Source organism: Phalangium opilio, unplaced genomic scaffold (genome assembly GCF_054372755.1).
Source record: "Phalangium opilio isolate 3A_F unplaced genomic scaffold, DU_Popi_V2 ptg000209l_1, whole genome shotgun sequence".
Classification (NCBI taxonomy): domain Eukaryota; kingdom Metazoa; phylum Arthropoda; class Arachnida; order Opiliones; family Phalangiidae; genus Phalangium; species Phalangium opilio.
In genome coordinates this window covers 4,429,618-4,457,235 of record NW_028324217.1, presented here as the reverse complement: position 1 = coordinate 4,457,235, position 27,618 = coordinate 4,429,618, and the positions used below count along the sequence as shown (strand labels likewise).

The window sequence follows — 27,618 nt, the reverse complement described above, 5'->3', positions numbered from 1 at the left end:
ATTTTAATCGATATTTTAAATTTTAACATCGGAACTGTTATTTAAACATTTATGCAAGTGAAAATAAAGCTTTATTCCAGTATTAAATGTGTAAAACTACATCGTATTATCCAAGAATATACATTTCCGATATTATTTTTGTAATTGAATGTCTTGTCCCATTAAAATCTGTGCCTTCCAGAGCCTCTTAATAAATTGTAACGTGTATAAATGTGTTTTTAAAAATTGGTGAAGCAAAAATAGATTTTGTTCACATTGAAGTTTGAAGGAAACGTGTATAAATGTGTTTTTAAGAACTGGTGAAGCCAATATAGATTTTGTTCACATTGAAGTTTGAAGGAAACCTCCAGTGTCGTCTGCATTTTCCATCAAAGATTCTACTCCTTAAAGATTCATATCTCTATGGTTTACATCTGTCACTTTTCAGTTACGTAAAGCGTATGTAAGTAATTAGTAAACGCGACTTACGTAAGTCAGTGACAGCTGGGCCTTCACCCCTTCCACCCGGACCCGGCTTCGTGTCAAGTTTGTGAACGTTATATAGCGTTTGATGCGTAGTTGTCAAGAAAAGGTTAATTACAGATTTATCTCGAATTATTTTAAGTAATTTAAGTTACATATTTATATTTAATTCTTGCGTAATTAATTTAACACACGTAAGTTATGTAAATATCATTAATTCTAGGTTATTAATCTCGGAAACGCCCTTACCTGCCAAGGCCTAAAGGGCCAATTTAACGATGGCAGACTCAATTGATGGAGATCCCAATGTTAGTTTGGGTTCATCCCAAACTGAAACTCAAGTTCCCGCTACTGCACTTGTAGAACTTCCAGATTTTCAGAAATACCTACAGCGCGTAATTCTAGTAATCTTAGAAGAAGATGATGCTAGACCATCCAATGCTATAGAAAATCTTCTGAACGATAAGTCTAACGTTGAATACTTGAAGAAGTTCATTTCAGATCCTCAGTCTCGAACTTTGTTGATACAAAGAACATCAGGAAAAGGTAGGATTTTTTGGCTTTAATAATAAACGTGTAATTAATAAAGATTATATTGTATTAATATATTAATTATTTTATATTTAATTAATATTTTAATTAACAAAGATGAAGAAGAAGTTGATGGAGGCGGAGATGTTGAAGAGGAGAAAGATGGAGTTAATTATCACATCTCTAACGATGTTAAATTTGTTAACCCTAAAAGTAACAGGTTAGCTAAACTTAAGCCTTTTCCAAAATAGGGACTTGGCAGTACTACGTCACGCTACCTTCCACTAGTGCTAAAAAACATACCACCAGGAGGAGGCGCTTATATAGCTTTCATTCTGTTAAAAAAACATACCATAATGGCGCTGGGGGTGGAGTTAAGCCCGAAAACATACCACCAGGAGAAGGGGCTTATATAGCTTTCATTTTGTTAAAAAACATGCCATAATGGCGCTGGGGGCGGAGTTAAGCCCGAAAACATACCACCAGGAGGAGGGGCTTATATAGCTTTCATTCTGTTAAAAAACATACCATAATGGCGCTGGGGGCGGAGTTAAGCCCGAAAACATACCAGGAGGAGGGGCTTATATAGCTTTCATTCTGTTAAAAAAACATACCATAATGGCGCTGGGGGCGGAGTTAAGCCCGGAAACATACCACCAGGAGGAGGGGCTTATATAGCTTTCATTCTGTTAAATTAACATACTATAATGGCGCTGGGGGCGGAGTTAAGCCCGAAAACATACTACCAGGAGGAGGGGCTTATATAGCTTTCATTCTGTTAAAAAATCATACCATAATGGCGCTGGGGGCGGAGTTAAGCCCGAAAACATACCACCAGGAGGAGGGGCTTATATAGCTTTCATTCTGTTAAAAAAACATACCGTAATGGCGCTGGGGGCGGAGTTAAGCCCGAAAACATACCAGGAGGAGGGGCTTATATAGCTTTCATTCTGTTAAAAAAACATACCATAATGGCGCTGGGGGCGGAGTTAAGCCCGAAAACTTACCACCAGGAGGAGGGCTTATATAGCTTTCATTCTGTTAAAAAACATACCATAATGGCGCTGGGGGCGGAGTTAAGCCCGAAAACTTACCACCAGGAGGAGGGCTTATATAGCTTTCATTCTGTTAAAAAACATACCATAATGGCACTGGGGGCGGAGTTAAACCCGAAAACATACCAGGAGGAGGGGATTATATAGCTTTCATTCTGTTAAAAAGCATACCATAATGGCGCTGGGGGCGGAGTTAAGCCCGAAAACTTACCACCAGGAGGAGGGGCTTATATAGCTTTCATTCTGTTAAAAAAAACATACCATAATGGCGCTGGGGGCGGAGTTAAGCCCGAATTGCCAAGTCCCTAAATTTCACATTGAATCTCCGCAATCCCCATAATGTTTGCCACCTCTCCGCATTTACAGCTTGGTGTTTATCAAAAAGTCCATGGTTTTGGAAGCTGACAAAGCATTTCCAACCCAACTGAGAGTAATGAACCTGAATGACTCCTCCCCCTATGAAACATTGCATTCATACATCAGCAGCGCCGTCGCCCCTTATTTCAAATCTTACGTGAGAGAGACGGGAAGAGCTGAAAGAGACGGAGATAAAATGGCCCCTACTGTTGAAAAGAAAATTGCGGAGTTGGAAATGGGGTTGTTGCATCTGCAACAGAATATAGACATACCGGAGATAACCCTAAGTATTCACCCTGCTGTTGGTGGCACAATCAAAAAATGTGCCGAAGAAGGTCGCAAGGCCACAGTTGATGATTTTGGAGAGAAAGTCAAGGATTCCTATTTCTTAAATGCATTGCAAAATGGTGTCAATAGATGGGTCCGAGAAATGCAAAAGGTAAACAAAGTGGTGTTAGGAAAGAATACACGTCACAAACTGTTGATTGCTTTCATAAAAATCAAACTATTGCAAGGCACATTATTTTACCAAACTATTGGGCGGGGCCAAATGGGCGTGGCTTAAGATGAGTCCGCCCTTTCCGCCAAAATGTGGTAAACTATACTTAGTGGAAGGATAATCTTTTGTTTGCTTTTACTTTCATAAAAATCAAACTGTTCCAATACGCATCATTTTACCAAATAAAACTAATGGGCGGGGCCAGATGGGTGTGGTTTAAGATGGGTCCTGCCCTTTCCGCCAAAATGTGGTAAACTAAACTTAGTGGAAGGATAATCTTTTGTTTGCTTTATTGAAAATCAAACTGTTCCAATACGCATTATTTTACCAAACTATTGGGCGGGGCCAGATGGGCGTGGCTTAAGATGGGCCCCGCCCTTTCCGCCAATATTTGGTAAACTATACTTAGTGGAAGGACAATCTTTTTTTTTTTTTTTTTTGCTTTAATAAAAATCAAAGTTTTCCAATACGCTTTATTTTACTAAATTAAACTAATGGGCGGGGTCAGATGGGCGTGGCTTATGATGGATCCTGTCCTTTCTGCCAAAATGCGGTAAACTATAATTAGTGGAACGACCATCTTTTATTTGCTTTAATTAAAATCAAACTCTGCCAATACGCTTTATTTTACTAAATTAAACTAATGGGCGGGGTCAGATGGGCGTGGCCAAAATGTGGTAAACTATACTTAGTGCAATGCCAAGCAAACTTCTGTTTAACAGGAGTACACAAATTTGTTGGCGAACATAGCTTTCATCAAAATGAGATTATACAAATGTTCAATATGCGTCATTTCACCAAATAAAACTACATTGAGAAATCAGAGGAGTGTGGCTTAAGATGGCTCCTCCCCTTTCCGCCATTGCCAAAATGGCGTCAAACAGTTAAAGACTAATGAGGGATTACGCGGCTTTACGCCTGATTGGTTAAGCGGGGTTCGTGTAAATGAGATTGTACAAATGTGTAATACGCGTCATTTCATTAAATAAAACTGTGTTGAAATCAGAGGAGTATGTCTTAAGATGGCCACGCCCCTTTCCGCCAAAATGGCCGCAAACAGTTACAGACTAATGTTGGATTACACTTGATTGGTTAAGCGGGGTTCGTGTAAGTGAGATTGTACAAATGTGTAATGCGTCATTTCATCAAATAAAACTTGTGTTGAAATCAGAGGAGTATGGCTTAAGATGGCCACGCCCCTTTCCGCCAAAATGACCGCAAACAGTTACAGACTAATGTTGGATTACACTTGATTGGTTAAGCGGGGTTCGTGTAAGTGAGATTGTACAAATGTGTAATGCGTCATTTCATCAAATAAAACTATATGTTGAAATCAGAGTAGTATGGCTTAAGATGGCCACGCCCCTTTCCGCCAAAATGGCGGCAAACAGTTAAAGACTATTGAGGGATTACGCGGCTTTACGCCTGTTGGTTAAGCGGGGGTCTGACATCAGTAAGGAATATTCACACCCCCTTTACCCATTCCCTATAGGTTACAAAGCTAGACCGCGATCCGTCATCAGGAACAGCTTTACAAGAGATCAGTTTTTGGTTAAACCTGGAAAGGGCGCTCTTGCGAATACAGGAAAGAAGGGAAAGCTTAGAAGTTACCCTAACTCTCGAAATCCTTAGAGCTGGCAAACGATTTCACGCTGTTGTCAGTTTCGATACCGATACTGGTTTAAAACAAGCAATAACCACAGTCAATGACTACAACCCACTTATGAAAGACTTCCCGTTAAACGAGCTCCTCGCGGCTTCGGAGCTCGATAAGATCAAATCGGCAGTTTTGTCCATATTCACTCACCTTCGTAAAGTTCGAAGCACAAAATATCCCATTCAACGTGCGTTGAGGCTTGTTGAAGCCATTTCCAGAGACCTGATGTCTCAGCTACTAAAAGTCTTGGGAACGCGTCGGTTGATACACATTGCCTTTGAGGAGTTTGAGAAAGTTATGCACGCTTGTTTCGAAGTGTTTCAAACATGGGATGACGAGTATGATAAGCTTCAAGCTCTTTTAAGAGACATTGTTAAAAAGAAACGTGATGAACATATGAAAATGGTGTGGAGAATGAGTCCGTCTCATAAGAAATTGCAGGCCAGAATGGAACAGATGAGGAAGTATGTTTGAATGGTCGAAAGGACGCTAATTGGTAACAGGAATCCCTATAAACAAAAGTTGTCTTTGATTAAAAGGTTTCGTCGACAACATGAACAGTTAAGGACAGTTATTGTCAGGGTATTGAGGCCCACTGTAGCTTCTACTAGGGTGGGATTACCAGTCAGCACCCCTGATGAGCAGTTAGATATTCAAGCGGACACTAGTTCCTTGGATGCTGCTGATGTTAACGCTATTGAAGTAAGTTAGCGACAAGTGATTGGGGAAAGAAATACGGAGATGCTAAATACCAAGCGTTTTATAGGAAGTCAATCTTGCTTATGAAAATGTGAAAGAAGTTGATGGTTTAGATATTTCCAAGGAAGGGTGTGATGCCTGGGAAGCTGCTATCAAACGGTGAGAAAAATATCTACTCACTTTTTGACCTATTGGCTTATTTTCGGGACCGATCGGCTTACTTACGGGACCGATTGGCTTATTTACGGGACCGATTGGCTTATTTACGGGATCGATTGGCTTATTTTCGGGACCGATTGGCTTATTTACGGGACCGATTGGCTTATTTACGGGACCGATTGGCTTATTTACGGGACCGATTGGCTTATTTACGGGCCCGATTGGCTTATTTACGGGACCGATCGGCTTATTTACGGGACCGGTCGGCTTATTTTCGGGACCGATCGGCTTATTTTCGGGACCGATCGGCTTATTTTCGGGACCGATCGGCTTATTTTCGGGACCGATTGGCTTATTTTCGGGACCGATTGGCTTATTTTCGGGCCCGATTGGCTTATTTTCGGGCCCGATTGGCTTATTTTCGGGCCCGATTGGCTTATTTTCGGGCCCGATTGGCTTATCTTCGGGCCCGATTGGCTCATTTACGGGACCGATTGGCTCATTTTCGGGACCGATCGGCTCATTTTCGGGACCGATCGGCTCATTTTCGGGACCGATCGGCTCATATTCGGGACCGATCGGCTCATATTCGGGACCGATCGGCTCATATTCGGGACCGATCGGCTCATATTCGGGCTCGATCGGCTCATATTCGGGCTCGATCGGCTCATATTCGGGCTCGATCGGCTCATATTCGGGCTCGATCGGCTCATTTTCGGGACCGATTGGCTTATTTTTTACTTATTCCAACACATTTCATCGGACATTTCAGGTACAATGAGCGTATTGATCGCGTTGAAACCCGAATCACAGCTAGACTCCGTGATCAATTAGGAACTGCTAAAAACGCCAATGAAATGTTCAGAATTTTCTCGCGATTTAACGCTCTATTCGTTCGACCTCATATTCGAGGCGCCATTAGAGAATATCAAACTCAATTGATACAAAGAGTTAAAGACGATATTGAAGCTCTTCATGAAAAATTTAAAGTTCAGTACCAACAGAGCAAAGCCTGTCGTATGAGTCGCGTTAGAGACTTGCCTCCCGTTGCTGGTTCCATCATATGGGCCAAACAAATAGATCGACAATTATCAGTCTATATGAAGAGAGTTGAAGATGTACTTGGGAAAGGATGGGAGAACCATGTTGAAGGACAGAAGTTGAAGGCGGATGCGGATAGCTTCAGATCTAAGTTAAACACGCAACCAATTTTTGATGAATGGGCTCGAATGGTAATCCTGTTTTGAGTTGGACATTGCCGGTCACCAATTTTAGTAACTCAACAATTTTAGGTTCAACAACGGCAACTCGGTGTCTCCGGGAGAATATTTGCAATTGATAGCATTCGTAGTCGTACTGGAAAAGGAAGTGTCTTGAAGTTGAAAGTTAATTTCTTGCCCGAAATCATAACACTGTCCAAAGAAGTAATTAAGTCTTTACGCAATTACTCTCAGTTGAACCTTGAAACTATAACCATTTTATTGGATAATAGGTCCGCAATCTAAAATGGCTAGGGTTTAGAGTACCATTGGCTATCGTCAACAAAGCCCATCAGGCAAACCAGTTGTACCCATTTGCAATATCCTTGATCGAGAGTGTCCGAACGTTTGATAGAACTTGCGAAAAGGTTTCGGAAAGACAAACCATCGTGCTGCTTGTTGCTGGACAGAAACGCGATGTCCAGAATCTGATATCCGAAGGCATTGCCTTAGTTTGGGAGTCATATAAACTTGACTCTTATGTCCAAAGACTAGCTGAGCTTGTGTATAGTTTCCAAGAAAAGGTAAGTACCAAGCCCTTTAGTTTATTTCAGGAAGCCAAGGCCCAAACAAGAATTGTCCTAAACCGAAATATCTAATAGGTGGATGATCTGCTGACAATTGAAGAACAGATCGATGTTGATGTCCGGTCTCTTGAAACTTGTGCTTATCACTCGAACAACTTTAGTGACATCCTAAGTAAAATTCAAAAGGCCGTGGATGACTTGAGTCTCCATCAATACTCTAATCTTCATCTATGGGTGGCCAAACTTGATGAAATGGTTGAAGAAAAGTTGGCGACACGTCTTCAAGCAGGAATCAAGGCCTGGACACAAGCCTTGGAAGGTGTTAAGGAAGAAGAAGCTGAAATGATTATAGACGCGGCCGCTGGAGTGCCACCAACTGCCCATAAACTCGGTGGCAACCCAAAAATAAAGGTTCTTATACACGAGATCAGAATCACAAACCAAGTCCTTCACGTCAGCCCAAGTGTCGAAGAAGCACGTAGCAACATTTTGGGTCAACTCTTTGACTGGCAGAATGTTGTCTTGTCGCAACTGCACATTCAGAGTTCCCGGTATCAAGTTGGACTTGATAGACCAGTGTCCCAAACTTACCGGAACCTTCTGACAAAGATGCCCGAAGGTGCATTGGTCATGGAGTCAGCGTATAGCGCTATTGAAGGAAAGATTAAGGAAATGCAGGATTACGTACGTGATTGGTTGAGATATCAGTCACTCTGGGATTTGCAGCAAGAAATGCTGTATAATAAACTTGGTGAAAATATCAGTAGGTGGATGAACACTCTTGTAGAGATCAAGTAAGTATTTGTCTGCTCTGAACTCCGACGCATTTCTGACGTCATTGATGCGTTTTTAAGGAAATCAAGGGCAACCTTTGATACCACTGAAGTTCGAAAAGAGATTGGTCCTATTATTATTGATTATGCTAAGGTACAATCCAAAGTGTCATTAAAGTATGACTCGTGGCATAAAGATGTCCTTTGCAAATTTGGATCGCTTTTGGGTAACAACATGACGCAATTCCATACTTCAGTGTCGAAGGTATTTTCTATTTTATAACACCGGAAGTAGACCTTGTCCATGGGTTAATGTGCAATGCTTTTTGCAGTCGCGTAGTGATTTAGAGCAACAGTCGATTGATACAGCTACAACATCAGATGCTGTTACTTTCATTACTTATGTCCAGTCTTTGAAACGTAAAATGAAGACATGGGAGAAACATGTTGATGTAAGCCCCTGAGACATTGTATATCATACCAGCAATGATAGATAAGTGGCAATAAGTCGCAAGATGACTTGGTCCAATTAGCTAGCTGAACTAAACTGTCTTGGTACTATGGTCCTCATTAGTTTTGGACTTGCTTAATCTTTTAGCTGTATCGTGAAGGCCAACGTATCCTGGAACGACAAAGATTCCAATTTCCGAATTCGTGGCTTCATGTTGATAATATTGAGGGTGAATGGTCCGCTTTCAATGAGATCATCAAGCGAAAGGATGCTGCAATTCAAACGCAAGTGGCCAGTCTTCAAATGAAAATTGTGTCCGAGGACAAGACAGTCGAAGCCCGTACTACCGAAATTCTTTCCGAATGGGAGAAATGCAAACCAGTTGAGGTAATTAAGTTACCATTAACTGATTGATTAGTATCATTGGTAATTTTTAAGTTTACGTCATTTGACGCGTTAAATTATTTTCATTTCAGGGCTCGTTGAGGCCAAGTGATGCCACCAGTCAACTTTCACTTTTCGAATCAAAGTTTTCAAAATTGAAGGAAGATAGGGATAATATTGTGCGAGCCAAAGAAGCCCTAGAACTTCAAGATCCTGGTAATGATTACTTGTTTATTGGCTATGGTTTTGGCTTGCTTTATTGTGGTTATTGCTTTAGCATGTATGTAGTAATGGCTTTTGTCTTATCTCTTTTATCATTAATTTTCCAACAAAACAATTAAAAGATTAGTTTCAAATGTAGTATATAATTTAAATAAATAAAATTTAGCTTTGCATGATTATAGTTTTTAATTTATGGGAACGGTTTTGTAATAGCGTGCGCTTGTAGTGACGTGACGGCGTGCGCCTAGAAACGGCGTAACGGCAGGCGCTTATAACGGCGTAACGGCGGGCGCGTATAGCGGCGTAACGGCGTTCGCTTATAGCGGCGTAACGGCGTTCGCTTATAGCGGCGTAACGGCGTGCGCTTATATCGGCGTAACGGCGTGCGCTTATATCGGCGTAACGGCGTGCGCTTATATCGGCGTAACGGCGTTCGCTTATAGCGGCGTGACGGCGTGCGCTTATAGCGGCGTGACGGCGTGCGCTTATAGCGGCGTGACGGCGTGCGCTTATAGCGACGTGACGGCGTGCGCTTAATACAGTGAAAGCTGTATTTTTGCAAAGCAATTTACTTTATCTTGCAAGAAGCTGTTTTGTCAAGTCCGCTATTGTTTCTCAGCTTTTATGAAAAATTTCGGGATGACATCTTTTTAGGCTCTGTAAGTGCCACGGACGAGCGACTTCACGTTGCCTTTGAAGAACTGCAAGACCTTAAAGGTGTATGGCAAGAACTTGCCAAAATTTGGGAATCTATTGACCAATTAAAAGAGCAGCCCTGGCTCTCTGTTCAACCAAGGAAACTTAGACAACAACTAGACAGTTTCTTATCCCAACTTAAAGAACTCCCCGCGCGTCTACGTCAATATGCTTCTTACGAATATGTGAAACGCCTCCTTCAGGGCTACACTAAGGTAAGAAAGACTTCCTGGTCCCTCGACAATAATGGACAGTAATCTTTTGTACTTTCGCTCAACAGGTTAACATGCTTGTTGTTGAACTTAAGTCGGATGCTCTGAAAGAGCGCCATTGGAAGCAATTAATGAAACAGTTACGTGTCAATTGGGTTCTCTCTGACCTAACTCTTGGACAAGTCTGGGATGTTGACTTGCAACGTAACGAAACCTTAATAAGAGATGTCATATTGGTTGCGCAAGGTGAAATGGCATTAGAAGAGTTTTTGAAACAAGTCCGAGAAGCTTGGCAAAGCTACGAACTTGACTTGATCAATTACCAAAATAAATGTAAACTGATCCGTGGATGGGATGACCTGTTTAACAAAGTTAAGGAACACATTAATTCTGTTGCCGCCATGAAATTGTCTCCCTACTACAAGGAGTTTGAGGATGATGCCCTTTCATGGGAAGAGAAACTTAACAGAATCAATGCCCTTTTTGATGTCTGGATTGACGTACAAAGACGTTGGGTCTATTTGGAAGGCATCTTTTCTGGTAGCGCTGATATTCAAACTCTCTTACCAGTTGAAACATCGAGATTTCAGAGGTAGGTAAACCAAGTGACCTGTCACCTCTATGCAATCACGTAACATCACATCTTTACAGCATAAGCTCGGAATTTCTTACTTTAATGAAGAAAGTCGTGAAATCTCCGCTGGTGATGGACATATTAAACATCCCTGGTGTTCAGAGGTCACTTGAAAGACTCGCTGACCTTTTGGGTAAAATTCAGAAAGCGTTGGGTGAATACCTTGAACGAGAGAGATCTTCGTTCCCCAGGTTTGTCAATGTCAATGTGTAAGAAATGTTGCTGTGCTTAGGAATTCAACGTGAATCTATTTCCGGTTTAGATTCTACTTTGTGGGCGATGAAGACTTGCTTGAAATTATCGGTAACAGTAAAAACATACCCAGATTGCAAAAACATTTCAAGAAAATGTTTGCCGGGGTCAGTTCAATTGACCTCAATGAAGATAACACCATTGTTAAGGGAATCTCCTCTAAAGAAGGAGAAGAAGTACTTAATCCGTTCTTTCTTTGTTTTTATCCTGGGACGGAAGTACTTAACGAGTACTCTTATTGATAGGTTGTATTCAGCACTCCAGTCTCAATCAAAGACCATCCAAAGATTAACGAATGGTTGTCTTTGGTTGAAAAAGAAATGCGAGTAACATTAGCTAAGCTGTTAGCTTCTGCAGTTGCTGATATTGCACCTTTCAAGAAAGGACAAATCAAACAAAGTGACTATTTGGATTGGGCTGACAAGTATCAAGTAAGTTTGTAACTGTTGATAAGTCTTTTGTGTTGCATATGTTAAGTTGTACATCTTTGTGTACAGGCGCAAATAGTCGTACTGGCAGCTCAAATCTCGTGGTCGCAAGACGTAGAGGCAGCCTTACAGAATATGGTTGCGAGTGGTGATGGAACCGACATGGCACCTCTAGAAGAAGTCTTAAAAGCCGTGCAGTCAACTTTGAATGTTCTTGCCGATTCTGTTCTTCAAGAACAACCACCATTGAGAAGGAAAAAACTTGAACATTTGGTAAAAACACATTTTAAAATCATGGTTTTATTTAACCCCCACAGGGTTCATACAAACCTGGAAAACCTGGAAAAATCAGGGAAATAAATGGTTGACAAAAACCTCAGGGAAATTTAGAATTTTTAGTAAAATTCAGGGAAATCAGGGAAATTTGAGTCAAACAGGGGCCGAGTAATTAAGCAAAATGTTCATAAACATACTCTCCATAGGATTAACATTACACTATACTTTGGAGGCTCGTAACTCTGGTTCTACTAGAGATACGGGGATGTCCTTTGAGTATGTTATAGTCCAATTTGCCCCCCATCCAAACATACTAAAAACATGGGGCTACGACAAACATGGGCCAAGTAATTAAGCAAAATGTTCATAAACATACCCTCCATAGGATTAACATTACACTATACTTTGGAGGCTCATAACTCTGGTTATATTAGAGATACGGGGATGTCCTTTGAGTATGTTATAGTCATATTTGCCCCCCCCCCTCCGTTAACATTTGCTCCATGGAATACTCCATATACGGGAAAAACCTGGAAAATTCAGGGAAGTATATGGGGAAAAACCTGGAAATCTCAGGGAAATTTGTTTTCCAAAAGTTGTATGAGCCCTGCCCCAGAAGTGTCTTAATCTTATCATTCATGTTCATGTACAGATTACCGAATTTGTCCACAAAAGAGATGTTACCAGGTCTCTCATTAAAAACAAAGTTACCAACAATAAATCATTTGATTGGTTGAGTCAAATGCGATTCTATTTTGACCCTAACCATACCGACGTCCTCCAACAACTCTCAATCCATATGGCAAACGCTAAATTCAATTATGGATTTGAATATTTGGGAGTGCAAGAAAAGCTTGTGCAAACACCTTTGACTGATAGGTGCTATCTTACAATGACGCAAGCATTAGAAGCTCGACTTGGAGGCTCACCTTTTGGTAATTACCTTTAAATAAATTAAGTACTTATGCTTTGGTAATTACAATTACAATTTTGATTAACTATAACTATAGGACCCGCTGGAACCGGTAAAACTGAATCCGTGAAAGCCTTAGGACACCAACTTGGTCGCTTTGTACTTGTGTTCAATTGCGATGAAACATTTGACTTTCAGGCTATGGGGCGTATTTTTGTGGGTCTTTGTCAAGTTGGTGCTTGGGGATGTTTTGATGAATTTAACAGATTGGAAGAGCGCATGCTCTCGGCTGTGTCCCAACAAATTCAGATGATACAAGAAACATTGAAGAGTAATTTAAGTCAGAAAACCAAAGATCTCTGCGTTGAATTGGTTGGAAAGCAAGTACACCTTAATGCCGATATGGCCATTTTCATTACGATGAATCCTGGATACGCTGGAAGATCCAACTTACCGGATAACTTGAAGAAACTCTTCAGGTCTTTGGCTATGACTAAGCCAGACAGGCAGCTAATTGCGCAAGTTATGCTTTTTTCGCAAGGTTTCCGTACAGCTGAAAGGCTGGCAAGCAAAATAGTACCATTCTTCAAGTAAGTTCTTGCATTTACGAGTTTTCAGGGTTCGTACGGAATCTGGATATCCTGGATAACCTGGATAAGTCAGGGATATGGAAAATAGGGGAAAAAGTCAGGGATATGAAAATTAGGGGAAAAAGTCAGGGATATGGAAAATAGGGGAAAAAGTCAGGGATATGGAAAATAGGGGAAAAAGTCAGGGATATGGAAAATAGGGGAAAAAGTCAGAGATAAGTCAGGGATATGGAAAATAGGGGGAAAAGTCAGGGATATGGAAAATAGGGGAAAAAGTCAGGGATAAGTCAGGGATATGGAAAATAGGGGAAAAAGTCAGGGATAAGTCAGGGATATGGAAAATAGGGGAAAAAGTCAGGGATAAGTCAGGGATTTAAAACATTTTCCTAAAAAGTCAGGGATATGTCAGGGATTTTGTTTGGCATATCAAACCATTCTTCATGCAATGCTAAATATGAGCCAGGTGTAATTATGAAGTTGGCTCTGGTAAACACCTTAAAATGGTCAGGGATATAGGCAACATTTGGTCAGGGATAACCTGGAAAAGTCAGGGATAAGTCAGGGATTTAAAATATTTTCCTAAAAAGTCTGGGATATGTCATTGATTTTGTTTGGCATATCAAACCATTCTTCATGCAATGCTAAATATGAGCCAGGTGTAATTATGAAGTTGGCTCTGGTAAACACCTTAAAATGGTCAGGGATATAGGCAACATTTGGTCAGGGATAACCTGGAAAAGTCAGGGATAAGTCAGGGATTTAAAACATTTTCCTAAAAAGTCTGGGATATGTCAGGGATTTTGTTTGGCATATCAAACCATTCTTCATGCAATGCTAAATATGAGCCAGGTGTAATTATGAAGTGGGCTCTGGTAAACACGTACTTAAAATGGTCAGGGATATAGGCAACATTTGGTCAGGGATAACCTGGAAAAGTCGGGGATTTTCAATGTAAAAATTTCGTACGAACCCTGGTTTTCTAGGGCAAGTTCTTGAATTACGGTATGTATGTCCTTAAAGGCTTTGCGATGAACAACTATCGAATCAATCTCACTATGACTTTGGTTTGCGTGCGTTGAAGAGCGTACTCGTCAGTGCAGGAAACATTAAAAGAGATCGCATTCAACGCATGAAAGAAAAACTTATTGACGAGCAAGAGCCACCTTCCTCTTTGGATGAGGGCTCCATCGCGGAACGATTACCCGAACAAGAAATTTTAATTCAAAGTGTTTGCGAAACAATGGTACCCAAGTTGGTCGCCGAGGACATTCCTCTTCTATTTTCATTGCTCTCCGATGTTTTCCCCGGTGTTAAGTACTCCAGGGCTGAAATGGAGAAACTTAAGGAGAAGATTAGATCAGTTTGTCAAGAGATGTACCTCATTTGCGGAGAGGGTGATGAACAAGGCGGACAATGGATGGAAAAAGTTTTGCAACTCTTCCAAATATCTCAATTAAATCATGGTCTCATGATGGTTGGTCCAAGTGGGAGTGGCAAGTCCACAGCCTGGAAAGTACTTCTCAAAGCTCTGGAAAGATTTGATGGGACTGAAGGTGTTGCCCACGTAATAGATCCTAAGGCAATATCCAAAGAGGCATTATACGGTGTCCTCGATCCCAATACCAGAGAATGGACCGATGGTTTATTCACTCACGTTCTTAGAAAGTAAGTTACTTACGAAGCGGTCTTTGTAATTACAAAGACTAAGGTTCTAACTTTACTTAGAATTATTGATAATGTACGTGGTGAGATTAACAAACGGCAATGGATCATTTTTGATGGTGATGTTGACCCCGAGTGGGTTGAAAATTTGAATAGTGTCCTAGATGACAATAAGCTCCTAACCCTTCCCAATGGTGAACGTTTGAGTTTACCACCCAATGTAAGCTGTTCCTTGATATGCGTAACGAATATGCTGAACGAAATGGTTCTCCGAATTTTGTTAGGTCCGTATTATGTTTGAAGTCCAAGACCTTAAATTCGCTACCTTGGCTACCGTGTCCCGTTGCGGCATGATTTGGTTTAGCGAAGATGTTCTTTCAACCGAAATGATTTTGGATAACTTCCTGTTGAGGTTGAGGCACATCCCGCTTGAAGAAGCTGAGGAGGAATTGAGTTATAAGAAGAAGATTGAAGCTATCAAAGAAGATTTGCTCTCGCCAACCTTACAGGTTCAGCAAGATGTGGCTTCAATTTTGACTCCTTATTTCGCCATTGATGGTTTGGTGATTAGAGCCCTCGATTACGCCTCGAAACAAGAGCACATCATGGATTTTACTCGTTTGAGAGCCATGGGATCTTTGTTCTCGATGTTGAATCAGTGTTGTCGAAATGTCCTCGCCTACAATCATTCCCATTCCGATTTCCCCATGCAACAAGATCAACTCGAACGATACATCTCAAAATGTTTGGTTTATTGCTTGTTATGGTCATTTTCTGGTGACGCTAAGATTAAGTCCAGATGTGACTTGGGAGATTTTCTGCGTGGCATAACGACGATTCCACTACCACCTGGGCAAACTGGAATGCCTATCATCGATTATGAAGTATCGCACAGTGGAGAATGGATTCCTTGGCAGAACAAGGTACCCCAGATTGAAGTTGAAACCCATAAGGTCGCCGCGCCTGATGTGGTTGTACCAACACTCGACACTGTACGACACGAATCCTTACTATACACCTGGCTTCAAGAACACAAGCCATTGGTTCTCTGTGGTCCTCCTGGTTCAGGAAAGACTATGACACTCTTCAGCGCTTTGAGATCACTTCCCGACATGGAGGTAAGTTAAAATGATGTACATTAATTCCAGATATTTACCATATGGTCGCATTTGTCGGTTAGGTTGTTGGGTTGAATTTCTCCAGTGCTACTACTCCCGAACTATTGCTTAAAACCTTTGACCATTACTGCGAGTACCGACGTACTCCAAATGGTATTGTCCTTTCACCAATTCAATTGGGCAAATGGCTTATACTCTTCTGCGATGAAATTAATTTGCCTGATATGGATAAATATGGTACGTTTGTCATTGTCCTTTTCTTGGTACATTTCATGTGTTTTGGATTTGCAATGTAATAACTCTTGTTAACAGGTACTCAAAGAGTAATCTCGTTCCTCCGACAACTTGTGGAACATGGAGGATTTTATAGAACGACCGATCAAGCTTGGGTCCATTTAGAACGTATCCAATTTGTTGGAGCTTGCAATCCTCCAACTGATCCTGGTCGTAAACCATTGTCCCACAGGTAAGTGAAACATTGTGGTCGACATTGTTCATCCCTAATACGCGTACATTTTAATGAATATCCTTAGATTCTTACGTCATGTACCAGTTGTGTATGTTGACTACCCAGGCGAAACATCATTGAAGCAAATCTACGGAACATTCAACCGAGCTATGTTGAGAATGATATCCTCACTAAGAACATACGCCGAACCACTTACAGCCGCTATGGTTGAGTTTTATTTAATGTCCCAAGAACGATTTACGCAAGACATGCAACCCCATTACGTCTACTCTCCTCGTGAATTGACTCGTTGGGTTAGAGGAATCTGCGAAGCACTTAGACCCTTGGAAACTCTGAATGTTGAGGGACTTGTCAGACTTTGGGCTCACGAAGCCCTTAGACTGTTCCAAGATCGTCTGGTTGAGGATGATGAACGATTATGGACTGATGAGAACATTGACATGGTGGCCCTGAAGCATTTCCCCAATATACAAAGAGACGCTGCATTGGGAAGACCCATTTTGTACAGCAACTGGCTATCAAAGGACTATGTTCCCGTTAAACGTGAGGAGTTGAGGGATTACACCAAAGCCAGACTTAAAGTGTTCTATGAAGAAGAGTTGGACATGCCTCTAGTGCTTTTCAATGAAGTACTTGATCATGTACTTAGAATTGATCGAATCTTTAGACAACCACAAGGACATTTGCTGTTGATTGGTGTTAGTGGTGCTGGAAAGACTACTTTGTCCCGATTCGTGGCCTGGATGAATGGATTAACAGTTTTCCAGATTAAAGTGCATAACAAGTACACCGGAAATGATTTTGACGAGGATTTGAGATCAGTTTTAAGACGTTCCGGTTGTAAGGTAACAAAAAGCGTCAAGTGTGGTCTGTCCATGACCCAGAGTTCAAATTGGTATTATATTTTAGGGTGAAAAGATTTGCTTCATTCTGGATGAAAGTAATGTACTTGATTCCGGATTTTTGGAACGAATGAACACCCTCTTAGCTAATGGTGAAGTTCCCGGATTATTTGAGGGCGATGAGTACACCACCCTTATGACTCAATGCAAAGAAGGCTCGCAAAGAGAAGGGTTAATGCTCGATTCTAATGAAGAACTCTACAAGTGGTTTACGCAACAGGTTACTACAAACCTGCACGTGGTTTTCACCATGAATCCATCCTCTGAAGGATTGAAAGATAGGGCGGCGACTTCGCCAGCTTTGTTCAACAGATGCGTATTGAATTGGTTTGGTGATTGGTCGGATGAGGCCCTTTTCCAAGTCGGAACGGAATTCACTTCCAAAGTGGATTTGGAAAGAAATCAGGTTAGTTTTTGATACGTTTTTGGATGGATGTTCTGTGTGTCTGTTCGCAATATCGGATCGCGTTCGTGACCATGTCACTGAGAGGTATTACACTGGTCGTTCTGTGTGTCTGTTTGTAATATCGAATCGCGTTCGTGAGAGGTATTACACTGGACACATCTGTGTAACTGTTCGTGTCGGTGTATCTGTTCGTGTCGGTGTATCTGTTCGTGTCGGTGTATCTGTTCCTGTCGGTGTATCTGTTCGTGTCGGTGTATCTGTTCGTGTCTGTGTATCTGTTCGTGTCTGTGTAACTGTTCGTGTCTGTGTAACTGTTCGTGTCTGTGTAACTGTTCGTGTCTGTGTAACTGTTCGTGTCTGTGTATCTGTGTCTGTTCGCAATATCGGATCGCGCTCGTTAGAGGTATTACACTGGACATGTCTGTGTTTCTGTTCGTGAGTGTGTCTGTTCGCAATATCGGATCGCGTTCGTGACTCGTGAGAGGTATTACACTGGACGTGTCTGTGTCTGTGTATCGTTTCTGGGGTGTGTCTGTTCGCATTATCGGATCGCGCTCGTCAGAGGTATTACACTGGACATGTCTGTGTTTCTGTTCGTGAGTGTGTCTGTTCGCAATATCGGATCGCGTTCGTGACTCGTGAGAGGTATTACACTGGACGTGTCTGTGTCTGTGTATCGTTTCTGGGGTGTGTCTGTTCGCATTATCGGATCGCGTTCGTGAGAGGTATTACACTGGACGTGTCTGTGTCTGTGTATCGTTTCTGGGGTGTGTCTGTTCGCATTATCGGATCGCGTTCGTGAGAGGTATTACACTGGACGTGTATGTGTGTCTGTTCGCAATATCAGATCGCGTTTGTGAGAGGTATTACACCGGAAGAGTCTGTGTATCTGTTCGTGTCTGTTCGCACTGGCTGTTCACAGAAAGCAACTTGTTTTACTTGGATCTAAATTTGAGCTAATAACCTTTTTATCCGCAGTATCAAGCTCCTGAGTATTTCCCAGTGGCTTTCCCAAGTATGGGTACTCGACCGAGTCATAGGGAAGCTATCGTGAATGCATTCGTTCACGTTCACCAAACTCTTCATAAAGCCAACGTGCGCTTGACTAAGCGGGGAGGTCAAACTACGACCATCACTCCCAGACATTTCTTGGATTTCATTAACCACTATGTTCAGTTATTTAATGAGAAGCGATCTGAACTCGAAGAACAACAACTCCATTTGAACGTTGGACTGCAGAAAATAAGAGAAACTGTGGAACAAGTTGAAGAACTACAAAAGTCATTGGCTCAGAAAGGAAATGAATTGGAAGCTAAAAATCAAGCTGCAAATGCTAAACTAAAGGAAATGGTATGTTGCAAATGAACTTGATGTTTTTGTTGCTAATTTGAAAGTTTACTGTGAACTTTTTGATTAGTTGAAAGACCAACAAGAAGCTGAGAAGAAAAAGGGACAATCTCACGAGATTCAGGATGCCTTAAGGGTAAGTGTCGTGAACGAAGTTTAATACCCGGCATTGTGTAATGTTAATCAGAGTGAGATTTGTTCTTACAGAAACAAGAAGAAACTATCGCGGAAAAACAAACCAGTGTAATGAGGGACTTGCAGCAAGTAGAACCCGCTGTACTTGAGGCTCAGCAAGGTGCGTAATTTGTTGTTCAAAACAGTTACATCTTTGGTTGTGGGTTATATAATATAATATAATATAATATTCATGGGACACAACTTCATACTTTAAGGGATAGGTGGGCGTGTCAACCGTTTAATTATTACCGTTTTTCAATGTACTAGTAATTGTTTCTATAGTGTATGGACAGTATTGTTCATACAATAGTATTGCTGAGATATCATCACTGAATTTTAGTAATAGGGTAATGGCAGTCCTCTGCCTTCGACTGTATTAAGCTCTATGGGGAAATAACATGGGGTGCCATTAGTCTATAACTAAATAGATCAACCCATAAGTTTTGTATTGTATGAATTGATACAGGATTTATGAGAGGCATTTCCATGAACATGTCTCGTAAATGTTGTATAGAAGGGGAGTTAGTGCTTCATGACAGCTACAGTTGAACTCACTCTCAAATATCATTGCCATAACTTTTTTGATTTTGATTTTTCTTTTTCTTTTAATTTTGGTCTCCACTGTCCCCACGAAACGAAAATTTTATTTTTACCGTTTATATTTTTCAACCTTTTGTTGCATGTTTGCATGGCTTTGATCAGCTGTGAAATCCATTAAGAAGCAACACTTGGTTGAGGTCAAGTCAATGGCCAATCCGCCCAACCCGGTCAAGTTGGCACTGGAGAGTATCTGCCTACTTTTAGGCGAACCGACTCAAGATTGGAAGTCTATTAGATCGGTACTCATTAGGGACAATTTCATCAGTACTATCGTCAATTTTGAAGCTGATAATATCACGTAAGGCCCAATTTTAAAAAAATGACACGTAGACACGTGACAAATTATCTTCGAACCCGACTGTAGTGCTTACGTTGTTTTTCCGCTCACATTTTTTGTTTGTTCATCTCATTTGCTGCGTAGTTCTCAGTTTTCACATTAATTTGGTCTCTCACAAACGATAAGCTTACATTATAGTTGAATAGGTGTACATGTGGGCCACATATATTCTTCTAACGGACTTAACTTCTCCCGTAGTTGTCTTTCTACTAATTTTCCTCTTTCAACCCCAATAAAAAACATAAACGCTTTCCGTACTACTTTTATCTTGTCATGCCATTCCAAATTGGGTTGGTGAGTTTAGCCGTGAAAGGAATCAAGCGTCAGCATCTCGTTGAAGTAAGATCTATGAGTAACCCTCCGCCTCCAGTCAAGATGGCTATGGAATCCATTTGCCTTCTATTGGGTGAACCATCGCCTGATTGGAAAGCAATTCGTTCCGTTATTATACGTGAAAATTTCATTCCTACCATTGTCAACTTTAACCCCGAGTTACTGCAGTAAGCTTCAATTGGAATGGCACTGTTGATGACCTTCTCTCTACCCTTAAGTGTACACTGAACACTGTCCTGCTTCTATTGTGCTTGTATTATTTTTTCCCTACCACTTTGTAGTAGATCCTTTCTTTTTGGGTTAAAAAATGTTCCTAAGTCCAAGCTTAGACTAAAGCGTGATTTGCCTCGGACAACTCCGGGTTATATATATGCAGCATTAGCATAGGAAGTGGGATTTTAGGACATGTGTAGATGGTACAATAGGTTGTTTATGCTAGGCCATGTTATAGGAATTTTACATTACACCTTTTTTTAAATCTAAATATGTTTGTAAAGGGACCAATTTAATTATTTTTAAGCTAGTAGATTTGTGTTTTATTTTAACTTTAGTAATCCGCCGTACTCTAATTAACGTAGAGATTAATAATCCGAGACTGGCATGAATTATTCCTAATATATATATATGCAAATTTTATGCCTATTGTTCACTTTAAGGAACACTAGATTAGATTTAGTGGTAGAATTATATGAATCTAAAGATTTCCTTTTCACGATTTGTCACGACACTTGCAACAGTGTTCCGATATTCCAACTTTGTCCACTGATTAATCTAGTGTCCCTTCGATCTAAAATATATTGTGCAAATGACAAGCCGATGAGTTACTTAAAATTGTTGAGTCCCACTTGCGAGCAAGCATTTAATTATCTTTTAAAGCTTGTTAATTGAATTTCGCCATGCACAAATACCCATCAATGGTGATTTTAAACTTGTGATATAAATAATTTATTATTACCTCGTTTTAAGCGACGATATTCGTAACAAAATGAAGAACCGATATCTCAACAATCCCGAATACAATTTTGAGAAAGTTAACAAAGCCAGTTTGGCTTGCGGTCCTATGGTGAAATGGGCCATTGCGCAGGTATTTATTACCGATAGACTATCAGTTTTAACTTCGGTTAATTGTTTCGCGCGTAATTAGATTAACTACGCTGATATCTTGAAACAAGTCGAACCATTAAGAAACGAGTTGAATAATCTCGAATCCGCCGCATCGGAAAACAAACACCGTGCTCAAGAGATTGACAGTGTTATTGAACATCTTGAAAAGAGTATCGCGTCTTACAAAGAGGAATACGCGAACTTGGTTAGCCAGGCACAGGCCATCAAGTCAGACCTGTCATCTGTACAAGCGAAGGTTGATAGGAGTATCGCGCTCATTAAGAGTTTGAGCTCTGAAAGAAAACGTTGGGAAAACAGCAGCGAAACGTTTAAGAATCAAATGGCCACCATTGCTGGCGATGTTCTTTTGTCTTCGGCCTTTTTGGCTTACGGAGGTTACTTTGACCAACAGTATCGTCAAAATTTGTTCAGTAACTGGTGCACGCATTTACAACAAGCCGGAATATTATTCCGAAGTGATCTAGCTAGAACCGAGTATCTTAGTTCGGCCGATGAAAGGCTAAGATGGCAAGCGAATGCCTTACCGAGTGACGAACTTTGTACGGAGAATGCTATCATGTTGAAGAGATTCAATAGATACCCTCTTATTATTGATCCATCCGGTCAAGCTACTGAGTTCCTTATTAACGAATACAAGGACAGAAAAATTACGCAAACAAGGTAAGTTCTACAACAACAAAATAAATCAGTAGCATAGATGAGCTAGGAGACACTTGACACAAACATTTTACGCAGCTTTTTGGATGATTCATTCCGCAAAAATCTTGAAAGTGCTCTGCGTTTTGGAAATCCACTTCTTGTGCAGGACGTTGAAAGTTACGATCCAATATTGAATCCAGTTTTGAATCGGGAAGTTAGAAAAACAGGGGGACGTGTCTTGATTACTTTAGGTGATCAAGACATTGATTTGTCACCATCGTTCTGTATTTATCTTTCAACCAGAGATCCAACGGTCAGTTCAAACAATCTGCAACAAGACGTGAAGTTAGGCTATACATTGTTTGAACATTTGCAGGTTGAATTTCCTCCTGACCTCTGCTCCAGAGTAACTTTCGTTAATTTCACCGTAACTAGAAGTAGTTTACAGAGTCAATGTTTAAATCAAGTCCTGAAGGCTGAAAGGCCTGACATTGATGAGAAGCGTTCTGACCTTCTCAAGTTGCAAGGTGAATTCCACGTACGTCTGAGACAACTTGAAAAATCCCTTCTTGCTGCGTTGAATGACTCAAAGGGTAGAATCTTGGATGACGATAGTGTCATTGGCACTTTGGAAAAATTGAAGCACGAAGCTTCGGAAATATCTCACAAAATGGAAGAAACTGATAAGATTATGGCTGAAGTTGAAACTGTCTCTCAACAATACATGCCTCTTTCGCAAGCCTGTTCTAGCATCTACTTTACACTGGAAGGTTTACACCAGGTCCACTTTTTGTATCAGTATGCCCTTAATTTCTTCTTGGATATGTATATGGATGTCTTGACCAATAACCAGCATCTTACTGGTGTAACGGAACACGCGGCAAGGTTGTCTTTGATAACCACAGATTTATTTCAAGTAAGTCCTTGTAGTTTTGGCAATTTTGGGTTGAATTGCAACTATATTGCGCTGGTTTTCGTTAGACTGTATACAACAGAGTTACCAGGGGAATGCTACACGAGGATCGCCTTATATTTGCTTTGCTTTTAAGTAAAATTCACTTGAAGGGCTTCTCAGGGTAAGACGCGACGCGTTTATCACAGGGTTCATACAAACCTGGAAAACAGGGAAAACCTGGAAAAATCAGGGAAATAAATAGTTGACAAAAACCTCAGGGAAAACTCAGGGAAATTTCGAATTTTTAGCAAAATTCAGGGAAATCAGGGAAATTTGCGTCAATCAGGGGCTGAGTAATTAAGTAAAATGTTCATAAACATCCCCTCCATAGGATTATGTAACAGTCCTATTTGCCCCACCCCTCCCTCGTTAACATTGGCTCCATATACGGGAAAAACCTGGAAAACTCAGGGAAGTGTTGGGGGAAAACCTGGAAATCTCAGGGAAATTTGTTTTCCAAAAGTTGTATGAACCCTGTCAGCTTATGTAATCCACTTACTGCTTGTGGGGAGATATGTTAAACTCCTGGAATGGAATCTTTCAGTGAAACCAATTTTGAACACGAATTTGATCATTTCTTGCGTGGTCGAGAAGGTATCTTACCTGGTCAACCCACAATTAGAGTTGCAGGGTTAAGCTTAGAGCAATTAGAAGGAGCTACTGCCCTTTCAAAATTACCAGCTTTCCGTCATCTTCAACAAAAGATTGACGCAAATGACGTAAGTATTTGCAGCTGGATGCACTTAAGCCTTGTATATGCAATGTGTACATCTATTGCAGGATTTTGCTGCTTGGGCTAGTAGCGGAAATCCAGAACTTACCGTACCCGTTTTATGGGATGATGATAAACCACTGTCCGCTGTTGGCACCGCCATGTATCAACTCCTGGTCATTCAAGCTTTTAGACCAGACCGCGTCATTTCAATGGCACGTGAAGTAGTCGGTGTAGCCATTGGACAAAATTTCATGCATGCTGCTGAAGGAGAAATGGATTTGGCTAATATCTTGGAAACTGAAGTCAGTTCAAATGCACCGGTACTAATGTGTTCTGTACCAGGATACGATGCAAGCGGTCGTGTGGACGATTTGTCAGCTGAACTAGGGAAGACTATTACTTCCATCGCGATTGGTTCAGCTGAAGGATTCAGCCAAGCTGAGAAGGCTATAAACTCTGCTTCCAAAACGGGACGATGGGTTATGTTGAAGAACGTACACTTGGCTCCTCAATGGCTCGTGCAGTTGGAGAAAAAGTTACATAATTTGCAGCCGCATCCGCAATTCAGGCTATTTTTAACATTGGAAATTCATCCTAAAACCCCGGTTAATTTATTGCGTGCCGGACGTGTCTTTGTTTTTGAGCCTCCACCAGGAATTAAGGCTAATCTATTGAGAACCTTCAACACTATTCCAGCGCAAAGAATGATGAAGGCCCCCGGAGAACGAGCTCGATTGTATTTCCTTTTAGCTTGGTTTCACGCCATTGTTCAAGAGCGTTTACGTTACTGTCCTTTGGGTTGGGCCAAACAGTACGAGTTTAATGAATCGGATTTGCGTGTCGCTTGCGATACGTTGGATACTTGGATTGAAACAGTCGCTATGGTAAGTTATATACACATTATGTCTTAATACTTACTACATTGTTTGGGTTAACTTTTTTGGTTAATTAACGTGTACAGGGAAGGACCAATTTGCCTCCCGAAAAAGTACCATGGGATGCTTTATGTACTTTATTTGGACAATGCATTTACGGTGGCAAAATTGATAATGAATTTGATCAGAGGCTCCTGACTTCGTTTTTGAATAAGCTTTTTACTTCGCAAAGCTTTGAAGCTGATTTTTCATTGGTTGCCGGAATTGATGGACAAGTTGCTAAGAAAATAACGATGCCTGATGGAATCCGGTAACTTAATTTAATTAATTACCTTTGCTTTTAATTATTTGATTAATTAAATTTCTATAGACGTGATCAATTCCTTCATTGGGTTGAATCACTCTCGGATCATCAAACGCCATCTTGGTTAGGTTTACCGAACAACGCTGAGAAAGTGTTGCTTACCACTCAAAGTAATTCACTCAACAAAGTATTTGTGTAATGTAATTTATGGTAATTAACGTAGTAATTTATTCCCTTTAGGCACCGATTTAGTCGCGAAACTTCTGAAAATGCAGCTATTGGAAGATGACGACGATGATATGGTGTATCCAAGTACACCTGACGGAGAACCAACTAAAAAATTAGTTACAGATGGAAGACCAGCTTGGATGAGAACATTGCAAAATTCCGCTTTGACTTGGTTGCGATTGATTCCACCGTCTTTGGCTTGTTTGAGAAGAACTGTTGAAAACATTAAAGATCCGCTTTATCGATACTTTGAGAGAGAGGTTAACGGAGGTGCTAGACTTCTCCAGATTGTGCGACAAGATCTGGAGGATGTCATTTCGATCTGTAAAGGAGAGAAGAAACAGACTAACCATCATCGTACCATGCTTAATGAACTTGCTAAAGGTAATGTATTAATTTTACATTAATTCGTTAATGTGTTAGTGTAATATTTTCTGCTAGGAATGCTTCCATCTCACTGGCAACATTACACTGTTCCTCGTGGTTGCACCGTAATACCCTGGATTACCGACTTTTCTGATCGCGTCAAGCAACTTCAGAAGGTTTCGTCTACTTCGATTAGCGGAGGACCATCTGCATTAAAAGTAAGTACATGCCATTATAAATCTTCTTGTACAATTGTACTTCATTATGATGATATAAATGTAATGTAGAATCTGAAAGTGTGGCTTGGAGGTTTGTTTAACCCTGAAGCATATATTACCGCTAGTAGACAATACGTGGCGCAAGCCAATTGTTGGTCTTTAGAAGAGCTGACTCTAGAAGTATGAACATTAATGGTTTCTTTGTTATAGCGGTGATACTTACAATAGGTTTTTTTTTAAAAAAAGGTTATCGTTGCTGATGACGATACAGAACGCCAACTTGATGAGTGTAGTTTTTGCGTTACTGGTAAGTGTCGATGTTAATACATAGCACGCCTTTCTATGTTAATACATAGCACGCCACTCTATGTTAATACATAGCACGCCGTTCTATGTTAATACATAGCACGCCGTTCTATGTTAATACATAGCACGCCGTTCTATGTTAATACATAGCACGCCGTTCTATGTTAATACATAGCACGCCGTTCTATGTTAATACATAGCACGCCGTTCTATGTTAATACATAGCACGCCACTCTGTGTTAATACATAGCACGCCGTTCTATGTTAATACATAGCACGCCGTTCTATGTTAATACATAGCACGCCGTTCTATGTTAATACATAGCACGCCGTTCTATGTTAATACATAGCACGCCACTCTATGTTAATACATAGCACGCCGTTCTATGTTAATACATAGCACGCCACTCTATGTTAATACATAGCACGCCGTTCTATGTTAATACATAGCACGCCACTCTATGTTTATAATGATTTGAATTCAGCAATTACTGTGTAGTTTCGTTGTATTTAATATCTATAACTTGTTTATTAGGATTGAAGCTGCAAGGCGCCGAGTGCAAATCAAACAAGTTGCATCTTTCATCAACAATTTCTATGGACTTGCCCCAGACCTATCTAAAATGGATCAAGTAAGCCTTATTATATAAATAATAGTGTTGTGAATATATTATTACATTATACCCGCGAAATATTAAAAAACAAATTAAAACTAAACGAAAAAATGGTTAAGAATTAATATAAATGGCGAGGAGTATGATTTCACTAAGTCGTGTCTCTTTCTCTCCTATTTATAGAATCGATCCCGAATCAAGGCGCCAATCCAAGAAACTGGTATGGACTTCATTTCTATTAGGTTGCAATATTAGAAACTCTCTATAATACAAAGTTATTACGTTTTAATTTCCAGATTACTCTACCAGTGTATTTGAACACCACCCGCACTGAGACCCTTTTTACCGTAGAATTAGAAGTTGGCGATAACATCAAAGAACATAACTTTTACGAAAGAGGTGTTGCTTTACTGAGCTCTACCAGTTTAGGTTAAACAACCTAACACATAAGTAATAAGTATAAACAAAGTAATCCCCCAAGTATTTACCGTAAATTAACTAATTTAAGAATCCCCGTAACTTAACTTAATTATAACCCATTTAAAATTCTTTCTTCTGTTCTAATATCTATTCCTTCTAATATGTCGTCAATATTTAGTGAAAATCCTTGTTATTAATGGTAATTACTAATATTAAAATAAGTATAAACAAAGTAACCCAAGTATTTACCGTAAATTAACTAATTTAAGAATCCCCGTAACTTAACTTAATTATAACCCATTTAAAATTCTTTCTTCTGTTCTAATAACTATTCCTTCTAATATGTCGTCAATATTTAGTGAAAATCCTTGTTATTAATGGTAATTACTAATATTAAAAGCAGTTAACCAATAATTGTACGAATCAATCAATGAATAAAGAAAGTATTGCTTAATGTTGATGTAAA

The 27,618-nt window shown here is 40.4% G+C and overlaps 2 protein-coding genes across 3 annotated transcripts; both read left to right on the top strand.

Moving 5' to 3' along the window:
• Positions 1-452: 452 nt before the first annotated feature.
• Dhc64C (dynein heavy chain, cytoplasmic) lies at positions 453-27,618 on the top strand. Of its 2 annotated transcripts, none has more exons than XM_089854274.1 (50): positions 453-603; positions 686-1,008; positions 1,111-1,213; positions 2,415-2,844; positions 4,397-5,025; positions 5,101-5,263; positions 5,328-5,419; positions 6,192-6,651; positions 6,712-6,843; positions 6,912-7,202; positions 7,281-7,999; positions 8,060-8,243; positions 8,311-8,430; positions 8,577-8,816; positions 8,906-9,029; positions 9,690-9,946; positions 10,012-10,535; positions 10,595-10,768; positions 10,840-11,005; positions 11,075-11,260; positions 11,327-11,530; positions 12,186-12,468; positions 12,544-13,036; positions 14,057-14,701; positions 14,762-14,918; positions 14,983-15,816; positions 15,879-16,053; positions 16,129-16,282; positions 16,350-17,130; positions 17,195-17,593; positions 18,572-18,943; positions 19,011-19,076; positions 19,148-19,235; positions 19,820-20,015; positions 21,354-21,471; positions 21,532-22,172; positions 22,248-22,464; positions 22,528-23,067; positions 23,133-23,227; positions 23,651-23,825; positions 23,887-24,705; positions 24,783-25,006; positions 25,067-25,170; positions 25,241-25,612; positions 25,670-25,812; positions 25,882-25,992; positions 26,059-26,119; positions 26,654-26,750; positions 26,916-26,952; positions 27,029-27,618. In XM_089854274.1, exons 2-50 carry the CDS (start codon positions 741-743, stop codon positions 27,164-27,166), a joined length of 14,001 nt encoding a protein of 4,666 aa, XP_089710400.1. In that variant the 5' UTR covers positions 453-603; positions 686-740; the 3' UTR covers positions 27,167-27,618. The 2 variants fall into 2 exon arrangements, with proteins under 2 accessions (XP_089710400.1, XP_089710401.1); XM_089854275.1 differs by having other exon boundaries at positions 463-571.
• LOC149618549 (cytoplasmic dynein 1 heavy chain 1-like) lies at positions 20,022-21,347 on the top strand. Its single transcript, XM_089854277.1, has one exon. It carries the CDS (start codon positions 20,328-20,330, stop codon positions 20,556-20,558), a length of 231 nt encoding a protein of 76 aa, XP_089710403.1. The 5' UTR covers positions 20,022-20,327; the 3' UTR covers positions 20,559-21,347.

Excerpts from the sequence above, each read along its gene's own strand:
- Dhc64C (XM_089854274.1), top strand. The coding sequence starts at position 741 with ATGGCAGACTCAATTGATGGAGATCCCAATGTTAGTTTGGGTTCATCC. Across the intron at positions 11,531-12,185 it reads GGAAAAAACTTGAACATTTG|ATTACCGAATTTGTCCACAA; the intron begins GTAAAAACACAT and ends GTTCATGTACAG. Across the intron at positions 26,120-26,653 it reads GTGTAGTTTTTGCGTTACTG|GATTGAAGCTGCAAGGCGCC; the intron begins GTAAGTGTCGAT and ends CTTGTTTATTAG.
- LOC149618549 (XM_089854277.1), top strand. The coding sequence starts at position 20,328 with ATGCCATTCCAAATTGGGTTGGTGAGTTTAGCCGTGAAAGGAATCAAG.